Source organism: Nicotiana attenuata, chromosome 4, assembly GCF_001879085.1.
Source record: "Nicotiana attenuata strain UT chromosome 4, NIATTr2, whole genome shotgun sequence".
NCBI classification, from domain to species: domain Eukaryota; kingdom Viridiplantae; phylum Streptophyta; class Magnoliopsida; order Solanales; family Solanaceae; genus Nicotiana; species Nicotiana attenuata.
This window is the reverse complement of record NC_031992.1, coordinates 7182104-7194183: the sequence shown is the minus strand read 5'-3', so window position 1 is coordinate 7194183 and position 12080 is coordinate 7182104. Positions and strand designations below refer to the sequence as shown.

At 37.5% G+C, this 12080-nt stretch overlaps 2 protein-coding genes across 2 annotated transcripts; one reads left to right on the top strand and one right to left on the bottom strand.

Moving 5' to 3' along the window:
- LOC109224916 lies at positions 287-2229 on the top strand. Its single transcript, XM_019389484.1, has 4 exons — positions 287-708; positions 1251-1328; positions 1476-1575; positions 1710-2229. The coding sequence occupies exons 1-4, from the start codon at positions 346-348 to the stop codon at positions 2054-2056; spliced, it is 888 nt and encodes a 295-aa protein (XP_019245029.1). The 5' UTR covers positions 287-345; the 3' UTR covers positions 2057-2229.
- LOC109224915 lies at positions 2906-7675 on the bottom strand. Its single transcript, XM_019389483.1, has 6 exons — positions 7128-7675; positions 5292-5506; positions 5005-5181; positions 4685-4840; positions 3668-3944; positions 2906-3509 (listed from the first exon to the last, which is right to left on the bottom strand). The coding sequence occupies exons 1-6, from the start codon at positions 7489-7491 to the stop codon at positions 3277-3279; spliced, it is 1422 nt and encodes a 473-aa protein (XP_019245028.1). The 5' UTR covers positions 7492-7675; the 3' UTR covers positions 2906-3276.

The following is a 12080-nucleotide window of genomic DNA, read 5'->3' as shown; positions in this document are numbered from 1 at the left end:
TAAAGCAAAAAGGAATTCCTCTTTCCAAATTCTATAATTTTATTCTCGGTACGAATAGAAGTCCGCGGAATGATACGAACTGCCACGTGTGCGGAAGAGAATGATTATGACCCTACACGTTGTAATGTAACATTGTCGAAAAGTTCATAATATCTTACCAAAACCAACCTCTCCAAGAAAAGTGGAGAACAGTGCCAAAACAATGGTCACATTACTTCACGACAATACTAGCTAATATGCCACGAATCTTCTGCACTTTTTGTGTATTGTATATAAATACTTGGGTCCAATGAAGAAAGAAAGTAAGAGCAAAAAAAATAAAGAGAAAATTAAACAAGCTGAAAAATGGCCATCAGTGGTAGATTGTTACGTACCTCTAAACAATTGGGGTTAGGTGACAATGCTCAGAAACAAACACCTTGTAAATCTTTCAAGAATTATTCGTTGAGGTTACGATGTTTAAACAAAGGTAGTAAGATTAATGTTGGTGGAGGAGATGTGGAGAAGAAACCAGTGGCAGCTAAGGCTCATGTTGGTGGGGTAGGCACCTTGTCAAGGTTGGCATTTGACGAACCAATGACACAGAACTGGTTTCCTGATATCGGTTTAGTAGTAGAAAATGTCTCAGATCTAATACTTCAGAACTTGAAAACTTTCCTCAAAGGAATGCCGCACAAGTTGCATCATTTACAGTTGTTCATCGAGAAGGTATGGAATTTTTTCTTTTTCTCATAGGGATATAAAATGTCGTGCCTGGCGGATTTATAGACAAAATTATGGGGCCGTGAACCCATGGTGTTTCCCCAAAATTAGATATTTTATGTATATATTTTCTAAATTGGTATATAATATTAACTATTGACATTCACGTTCCAAGAAGGTTGAATGATGCACCTGGTTGAATGTGAGTTATTTATTAAGAGGAATATGGATCAATTCACACTTAATACATTTTTTTTCCTAATTTTTTAGTAGTATACCCATGTACTAAAAATCCTAGATCCGCCTCTGTGACAGCCTATATGCGTCTAACTAGTAGAGGTATGAATACAGGGTGTAAAGTTATCGACTTCAAAATGAGTGTGATTTTATCATATGGAATATATTTTTTTCTGTCCACAAGTCCAAATCCCAGATGGACATTTCCTACTTCCTGTTAAATAAATGAATAAAAAACCAAGATATTGAAGTATATTCTTATGCTAAAGATTTATTTTTTCTGAGTGGATATATGGAATTCTGTTTTGCAGGGTATTTTGGATTGCCGGTTCTTCACTCTCTTTGCAGTTGCAGGGACTTTGATTGGTTCATTATTATGCTTTGTTGAGGTAATATATATTATTATTATTATTATTATTATTATTATTATTATTATTATTTATGATTATGTTGTTTCTATTTACTTGTATCATCAGGAAGAAATAATTGAGTTTTACAATTTTAAGGCTAATACATAAACATCCTCGTTATTGCAGGGCTGTTACCTAGTGGTAGAGTCATACTTCCACTATTTTATCGCACTCTCACAGAAGTCAGACCTCGGACATGTCGTGCAGCTATTGGTCGAAGCTATAGGTAAGTATTATTTTCCTGTCTTTATTAATCTTTTTACGCTATCAATGTATTTTAACCGGTTATAGCAAATAATTTACAATACCAAATTAGAATTAACTCTTAACGAACAATGTTCGTTCTATTTTTTCTTTCAGATATGTTTCTTTTAGGGACTGTTATGCTTACTTTTGGAATGGGATTGTATGTCATGTTTGTGGGATCAAGAAACAATGTTAAAGGAGATCAAAGGTCAGGTCAAAACTTGTCTACCTTTCAGACACTTCCATCAATAATGGGAATGAAATCAGTGATGCAAGCCAAATCAAGAATAGGACATGCACTAATAATGCTACTTCAAGTTGGAGTATTGGAGAAATTCAAGAATGTTCCTGTGGTTAATGGACTGGATCTAGCTTGTTTTGCTGGAGCTGTGTTTGTTTCCTCCATTTGTGTATTCATTCTTTCTAGAATTGCTATCACTACCACAAAGGCTGGCAACTAAGAAAATCTACCTTTTGATACCTTTAGGTGGAGAACTATATATATGTATAGAGCAAGAAAATTTGCAAGCAAAATAGAACTGTATACTAGTCAACAATTAGGACTTCTTATATATGACCTTTTTGTTAAATATTCTTTCAATTTGTAACAATTCAATAAAAATTTATTCATATTTCTTTGTATATTATTCCGAGTCAGTAAAAAAGAATTGCCTTTGTATATATTACGATTCCTTTGAATGGTGAATTCTTTTTCCAAGACTTCAACATAAAAGAACAGTGGGAAATATAGTATGCATAATTTTATGGTCAATACTGACGGAGGCTGATGGCTTCCTCATTGACAGAATCGTTTTAAACAAGAGAATAGTATCGAGAGTTAACTTGAGTAGTTTACAACACTACACTAGAGAGATTGCTTATTAGAAATTTTAGTCTAGGCTCAATATAGTAAGTAATTTTTCACCTACAATCAAGTAACCGAAGACAAAGATCGAATACAATAAACCGAAGACAACGATCGAATACAATGTAGTCAGACCTCTCTATAACAGCATCTTATATAACACCACTTCATGTTTTATTATAATATATGTTTTCTGTAACAACGATTCGCTATAACATCCAAAAATATCCGAAACAAACGAGGATATTATAGAAAGGTTTGACTGCATAATGACTTAAGCATTTTAGTATTTTTAGTCTTGACATCACCATTATTATTGAGCAAATCCTGCACTAATCCAAGAGAGCTAAACTAGGTGCTTTACATTTGTTAACACGCCTCAATATTAACACAATAGACTGCGAACTCTGGCAGAATACCCAACAAATTTAGCATTTCCAGAAAATAAGTGATGAAAAGAATTATAAATTGATTTAAAAAAAAAACTTCCAAACAACGCCACTTTGTTCAAAAGTGATGATAAAAGAATTATAAATCAATAAAAGACCTTCCACTCTGTTTAAATACACAACATATTCACTGCTCTCCTCTTCTTCCCATTGATGAAACCCTCTCGGCCTCTCCCTATCCATTCAGGGCTGCAAAAACAGTGCCCTCTGAATTTTGAAGAATAAATAGGAATATGCTAATCCTATCCGATCTCTCTATCCAATGTCATCAGCACACATAATAGAGGAAGCAATATGCTCGAACCTTGGAGAAAGACCTGAACATTCTTGTTTCGGCTACCTTTCTCGTGCAAACCACGAATATACATCAACTTGTTAGAGGCTTCGCTTTTCTTATGTGACCCATGCTATTAACCAGATCTTTACGTGTACAAACAGGGAACATGTTGATATTCCTAAACTCTTTGAACCGCCAAAGGACGTATGGAAAACTCAGTTGATCACGGGATGTAAAACGAACCACCTCATTGAACCATAGGCACATGAACAGATTAGTTGATGGAGTGTGCTCTCTCACAATAATTGAAGCCTCAGCTAGAGCTGCAACAGATAAATTGACTGTGAGAATGACTTATCTACTTGGGAGGATAAGGATTGTCTCTTTTGTGGAATTGAGGTACATTTTTAAGATGATTATGCAGTGGATAACAATTATGGTAAGCCCATCCCCAGCTGACAAGGGAAATGAAAAATCCTACCTTTCTTCCCATTGAATCTCTTATCCTCAGGGAGGCCATCTTGATGGTACTGAGCTAACTGCACCTCCACTTCCTCTGGGGTGGCTTTGTTTTTCTTGACAACAGCCTTTGCCTCATCATACACGCTACTCCGAGCCCCATGTTCTGAGATTGCTAGTACAGAGTTTGAATGCCAAAGCAAAGCTTCCAATACACCCAATGGATCCCTCCTAAGTTGGGATTTCGAATCTACCCAAATGGAATATCTAGCATTCGGAAAGAGACGATGGGCCAGCATCTGATTAATTTAGACATGAATTAAATCCTTATAAAACAGCTAGCAAGAAAAAATGTACACATTCACATAAACCTATTATTTTAACAATTTCAAAGGGATAAATATAAGAACTTGAAAATGTATTGTGAGAGAGTATTGTGGACTAAATATTGGACAAAAAACATCAATACCCTAGCACAAACATCCTGAAAACTACTTTTTTGGTCAATATCCTGAAATCCACAATTGGAGACTATGAGTTGCTGCCACATTATACAGTTATACTTTGTACAACTTTTACCAACTAGATCAATGACAATAAAGGCACATGAACTTCAGATGCTATCATCAACTAAATAATGCAATTTCTGCTGTTATTGCTACAATGGGGAGCCCAGGTACAGAGACAAAAAATGGAAAATCAAGCAGTTGGAGAGTATTCAGGTGAGATGATGGATGTTCTCCTCCAAAATGATACATGGTCCAAAAATCCAATTATTAAATCTTAAAAGAAAGCATCAAAAGGCGACTAAATTTGGTTTTCCCGACATTATTAATCTTCAAAATTGGATCATCAATCTGATTTGCTTTATAGCACTTCTACTTTGTAAGGCACCATTATTTCTCGACGCATCGTGGAGAAGAATCTTGTTATCGGTAGTAGGGCGAGATTAACAGAAGCTTCACTTTAAGTATTAGGATATTTTCATTGTAAAATACAAAAGCATACAAGAAATCGAGGAATTAGACAATAAGCATACCTTTGGGATTTTACCATTCAACCTTTGGTCTCGGAAAGGTAGATCCTTAACAAGGATAATGCGCCATTTTCCGATATAACGGTCATCGCCAACTTTATGGCCATCTGCCTCTTGTGATGCAAGTGTAATTTCATCCCAAAAAGCCACAAAGCAAACCTGCATCATTTAATTCCAAAAACATTGAGTAAACTAATGTGTCCTGCATCAATTAATTCTCCAACACTCCAACCCAACTACTTTGCGATTGCAACTGTAATCGCACATCGTGTCAACTAAAGATTGAAAAGCACTCATAAGCATTAACAATCCCAAAAGATAACCTTCTTGAGAGATGACTCAGATATTCCTATAGGTTGATAGAGATCATCTCCACCACCAAATGCACAAGTCGACACCACAGCTTTGCAGGATTCCATATAACTTCTATCTTCAACAGAAATCCTAAAGCCTCCTTTATCACTGTAAAAACCACAGTGGATAGAAGCCTCTCCTTTCACCTGAGAGATAATGCTTAAGCAAATTGTCAAAAGAAAAAGAAAGACAGAGATACATAAATTAGTTCATAGGTAAATAGGTAATCACCAAAAGCAAGATGCAGGTCGACAACCTTAAAACTTTCATCCCTTTGCTTGAGAGTTTGGTTTCCTGTGAATAAATTAAATCTTGTGGCCTCCGGGTGTTGCTCAAGTGGCATATTCTCATCATCATAAGCAGGATTTGCCTCTGTGATGTATACCACCCGTTTAATAGGATCAGCAGGTACTTTATCCATGGGAAAATCCAGATGCTCAAGCTCTTCAGCTGGTAGTAGCTTCAAGCAGGCTGCGAGATGTATGATTTGTTGCACATTGTTGAAGACGATGGGTCAAAAAAAACATATCCACTTTGACAAGCATTTCAAAATTTCTTGTACATAAACAAAATCGCTGTGTAATAAACCACAAAGGAATGCTGAATACCATAGTTTTACTTGAAGAAAAGCCAAATGATCTGTCACATATGTCAGCTAGATCACTTTTGCACCAGCTTTAAGATTCCTCCTCTATCTTAGATACTCGTATAATAACTCCCAGTATCAGTAGTATTATGCGTTAACTTGGTTTTTTAAAATAGATGACTAATGACTTTGTCATTTAGGGAAAGAGGTCAAATTTATGGGACAACTGAAAGGAAGCATTTACAAGGAAACTCTAGATGAATAAACAAGTGTCACTCGCAAGCTAAGTTGCTCAGACTCGGGTGCGAGTATCCGATACGGGTGTCGCTCTAGAGGCCAGATCCTATGTGATCCAAATTTTAAGATTCGGGTTTATGAATCTAGGTACGGATACGGGTGGGCGGATTCGGCTATATCTAAAAATAGATCTACAAAAATATGCCTAAATTATGAGACATTGTGGAAAACTTGCATGTCGCGCGTAGAGTTCATTAACTCAATCTTTTATTATCAAGTCGTAGATAGTCATCTAGATATCTACATTAGCTTTTGTCTTGAGAAATCAAAATGCCAAATCTTATTTTTAATTTCTCCGTAATTTATGGTCAAAGTACCAATGTTGATTGACCAGATCCGGAACGTATCCCACACCCATACTAGTATTGGTGTCATGTCGACATGGGTGCGACACCATAAATGATAAGTCCTTGCAACTTAGCTCGCAAGCAGTTCGCTAAGTAACACCATTAAACAACAACATCAACAACAACAACCCAGTGAAATTACACAAGTGGAGTCTGGGGAGGGTAGGATGTACGCAGCCTTACCCCCACCCTGGGAGGGCAGAGAGACTGTTTCCGATAGACCCTCGACTAAAGAAGATGGAAGAAGCGCTTATAGCAATACATAGTAACACCATTAAAGACCCATATTGACCAATATCGGAACTCCCAACTAATAGCCCTCGTCTGGAAAGTTCAAGGGAAATCAATTGGGAGTGGAAGATCCTGAATAAAGCATCTGAGCTCATAAAGACCAGATTTTTATCATTGCCCTTATGCCTAGCACATATGTCATCTCTTTGTAGCACAAATCAGAAACATTAAGAGCTTCAAATTGGATACTTGGTCAAATATTGCAGACATGCATAGTTTAAGCAGCCTATGGACTCTGTAAATCATTCAACTTTTATATCACTGTATCAGGGGCATTTTCATATAGAATGTAAGTAAACTTCAATTGGATTTAGGTTATATACTGATAGGGTAAAAAGAATTTGCACCATCAGTGAAATTTAACCTGCAATAGTATTACCTTAAGAGATTTATTTGTAATTGCCTAATAAGTGAGCTGATATTGTAAATACATTTTACACCATTAGTGAAGAGAACTTAAACTCAATTCAATTATACAAGCAATGTGCACATTCTGCATAAACTGAAATCGTAATAATAGCAAACAGAAGTTACGCACTTAAAGAATTTAGATCATAATCACAAAACTCACGTTCTCTAACTCCATGGACAACATGAGTGACCGGATCGAGGCGATTTAAATTCGCCGGCGGTTTCTTCTCAACAGGCTTAGTAAGCTTTTGTCCGGTCACCGGATCCGGGTTTTTAACAAGCGAACTAGGTTTTGTTCCAATTCGAGAGGCCTCGAAGATGAGAAGAGCTGCGGCAAGTAAGAATAGGAGAACAGGCCACCACCGGAGGAGCTTTTTAAAGATAATATGAGTGCAACTGTTTTTGTTTCGGTGACCGATTTTCTTTCTCTTTCTTCGAGCTCGTGCCCTAAGCTTGTTGGCAAATTCGTCGGGCTCGTCGTCGGAGACAATAATAGAGATACTGTTGTTGTTTAACATCGACATGGAACGGAAGCGATTAGACGGAGAGATTTGGCAGCCGGCGACACGTCGTCCGTTCTGATCTTTCTTTCTCGGCCGAATATATTAGCTAACATCAAAAATCAGAAGTTAACTTTTGCTTAATTTTCGCTTTGATAATATTCTTGTTGCTTGAAATCTTTTTCCTTTTTTTGATCTTAAGAATTTTTTGTACATGTTTTAGTTATACATTTACCAAAAGAACAAAGTCAATTATTCCTAAAACCATAAAAATATTTAGATTATATAGTCCCTACATAATTTAAATAGAGTTTAATAGATTTTTAAAATTTGTAATCTTAAATATATCATATCATTTTATTATAATTGTGAAAAAATTTAAACTGTAATCTCAAATATGTCATCAAATTTATATGATTATAATAACTTATTATTAAGCGTGAAGTGAGGGTGAGGAAGAGCGTGTTTATTTCTGAAAACCAATTCGCATTCATGCTGGGATGTTCGACTACGGAAGCCATTCACCTTGTAACGAGATTGGTGGAGCATTATAGGGAGAGGAAGAGAGACTTGCATATGGTGTTTATTGATCTTGAGAAATACGACAAAGTTCCAAGGGAGATCCTATGGAGGTGTTTGGAGGCGAGGGGTGTTCCGGTGGCTTATACTAAGGCGATTAAGGACATGTATGATGAAGCCAAGACACGAGTGAGGACCGTGGGAGGGGGGGTGGAGATTCAGACCACTTTCCAGTTGTGATAGGGTTGCACCAGGGATCCGCTCTTAGCCCATTCTTATTTGCCTTGGCGTTGGACACACTTGTTAGAACAGTTATGTAAATAGTAGAAAATAACCCTAATCCCATATGTATTAGGAGTAGGACATATTATGTATATATATATATATATATAGGGCTCATTGTATCATGTTTAACATATGAGAATAATATCAATAATATTTCTCTACGTGTCTTCTCACCGTAATTGGTGAGATAATCCGGGAACTAAAAAAAACACAGAGCAGAAGTCGTCGTGCCTCAATTTTCCGGCGACTTTTCAAAGCTGTTTACGTTATCTCTCTCCCGTCAGTGTTGTGCAAAATCCAACACTACCACAAGAATCCGTCATTGTCCGCGACCAAAACCCCAGTTGAACATCTCCGGCAGAACCCTTCCACACGCGCGCTCACGGCGCCGTCAGAAGCTAGGGTTTCCGCGAGCGCGTGAACCCACAGCGCCAGCAAGTACGACCACTTCCGGCCATTTTGACAGACGGTCCTTCAGAACAGTTGGGTCGCTAACTATTCGACCCTACCCATCCTATTTCGTTTTGATTCAAAACACTTTGAGTTTTTCCGGCGCTACACTGATTTTTCCGGAGCTAGTACTTTCCGTCAAAAACAATGTTTTCCTTCATCTGTTTCAGCTAGTTGTCAGTTGATTCTTTCTGTTATTTGGTGATAATTTTATACGACCTTACTTCAATCAACGATGTCTTTGGGAGTCGATGCCTTCGGGTCTAAAAACCCAGGTTCTGGCAGTTCCGGTGTTATGATTACCTCAGAACCTTTATGGAAGTTCAACTACTTAGCGTTGGCTTCGTCTGTCGAGTTGTGATGTAAGAGGTCAAGTGTTTTCAGGTCAAGGTGTTCAAGATCATCTAATCACGAAGTCTAGTGAAGGAGATGAAAAGGCCAAAGCACTTTGGGAGAAGATCGATGCTCAATTATGCAGTATTCTGTGGCGATCTATTGATTCCAAGTTGATGCCCTTGTTTCGTCCATTCCAGACATGTTATTTGGTTTGGGAAAAGGCTCGCACTTTATACACTAATGACATATCTCGTTTCTATGATGTGATATCGCGGATGACAAATTTAAAGAAACATGAATTAGATATGTCTACTTACTTGGGACAAGTACAGGCAGTCATGGAGGAATTTGAGAAGTTGATGCCAGTTTCTGCTAGTGTTGTAAAGCAGCAAGAGCAGCGACAAAAGATGTTTCTAGTTCTTACTCTTGTTGGACTTCCTAATGATCTTGACTCAGTACGCAATCAGATTTTGGCTAGTCCGACTGTCCCCACAGTGGATGAATTATTTTCTCGATTACTTCGCCTTGCTGCAGCACCAAGTCACCCAGTGATCTCATCACAGACACTTGACTCATCTGTTCTCGCATCCCAGACAGTGGACAATCGGGCATCTCATACTATGGAGAATAGACGAGGAGGAGGTCGCTTTGGAAGATTTAGACCCAAGTGCTCTTATTGTCATAAACTTGGACACACTCGTAACGTGTGCTATTCTTTACATGGTCGACCACCCAAAAATGCTTATGTTGCTCAGACCGAGACTACAGGTAACCGGGGATTTTCTTTATCTGAAGGGGAGTATAATGAGTTGCTTCAATATCGAGCATGTAAGAAGACATCTCCACAAGTAGCCTCTGTTGCTCAGACTGATACCTCTGTTGCTGGTAATTCTTTTGCTTGTGTTTCCCAGTCTAGTACTCTTGGACAATGGGTTGTGGACTCAGCCGCTTCTAATCGTATCTCTGGTAATAAATCCCTTTTGTCAAATATTGCGTATTCACAGTCCCTTCCCACTGTTACTTTAGCCAATGGGTCTCAAAGAACAAGCGAATCCCCTACCCTTTGTCACTCTAGATTCCGTTCTTTATGTCCCTGGCTGTCCTTTTAATCTTGCATATGTTAGTCGTTTGACTCGTGCCCTCCATTGTGGTATATATTTTATTGATGATTCTTTTATTATGCAGGACTGCAGTACGGGACAGACGATTGGAACATGACTTGAATCAGAAGGCCTTTACTACCTTAACTCACTCACTTCCTCCAAGGCATGTCTAGTTACAGATCCTCCAGACCTAATTCATAGACGATTAGGACATCCAAGCTTATCCAAGTTTCAGAAGATGGTGCCTAGTTTGTTTAGTTTATCTACATTAGAGTGTGAGTCATGTCAGCTCGGGAAACATACCCGAGCCTCCTTTCCTCGTAGTATTGAGAGTCATGCAGATCTGTTTTTTCTTTAGCTCATTCGGATATATGGGGTCCTAGTAGAGTCAGTTCAACCTTAGGATTTCGTTATTTTGTTAGTTTTATTGATGATCATTCAAGATGTACTTGGATTTTCTTAATGAAAGATCGTTCTGAGTTATTTTCTATATTCCAGAATTTTTGTGCTGAAATTAAAAATAAATTTGGTGTTTCTATTCGCACTTTTCACAGTGATAATGCCTTAGAATATTTATCCTCTCAATTTCAGCAATTTATGACTTCTCAAGGAATTATTCATCAGACCTCTTGTCCTTATACCCCTCAGCAAAATGGGGTTGCAAAGAGAAAGAATAGGCACATTATTGAGACTGCTCGCACACTTCTCATTGAATCTCATGTTCCGCTGCATTTTTGGGGCGATGCAGTTCTCACAGCTTGTTATTTGGTTAATCGGATGCCTTCATCTCCTATCCAGAATCAGATTCCATATGCAATATTGTTTCCTCAGTCACCCTTATACTCTGTTCCCCCTCGTGTTTTGGGGAGCACTTGTTTCGTTCATAACTTAGCCCCTAGGAAAGATAAGTTAGCTCCTCGTGCTCTCAAGTGTGTCTTCCTTGGTTATTCTCGTGTTCAGAAGGGATATCGTTGTTACTCACCTGATCTTCGTAGGTACTTTATGTCCTCTGACGTCACATTTTTTGAGTCTAAACCTTTCTTTACCTCTTCTGACCATTCTGACCACCTTGATATATCTGAGGTCTTACCTATACCGACCTTTAAGGAGTCTATTATAGCTCCTCCTTCACCTTCCGCCACAGGAACACCACTCTTGACATATCATCGTCGTCCACACCCAGCATCAGGCCCAGCTGATTCACGTCCTGCACCTGACCCTGCTCCTACTACGGACTTGTCTCTTCCTAGTACATCGATTGCACTTCAAAAAGGTATACGGACCACCCTTAATCCTAATCCCCATTATGTCGGTATAAGTTATCATCGTTTGTCATCACCCTATTATGCTTTTCTATCTTCTTTGTCCTCTGTTTTCATCCCTAAGTCTACAGGTGAAGCATTGTCTTATCCAGGATGGTGACAGGCTATGATTGACGAGATGTCTGCTTTACATATGAGTGGTACTTGGGAGCTCGCTGTTGATACCCAATTTTTTCCTATCTATTTTTATACTCAAAATATTCTCAAAATAGCATGTACATGCATATATAAGTATGCCCAAGAATTTTGACATTTTTTCTAATTTTTAAAGCTTTTTAAAATCATTTTATTATTTATTTTAGCAGTACAAAATCCAATAATTATTCCCAAAATTATTATTTTGGTGAGTAATTTATCTCCATCCTCATATTTACACTACAATATAATTAAGGTGATCTTATCATATTTTTATAAATTTATTTGATATTTTATAAGCTAAATGGCATAAAATTACAATTATAGCCTATATTACGATTAATAGCATTTTACAACTATAAAATTACTCCCAGTATTTTTAGATTAATGTTTATATATTATTAATTAGTTCAGTGCTTTCAATTTATTTTTAAAATCATTTTAACCATTTTAATTATATTAA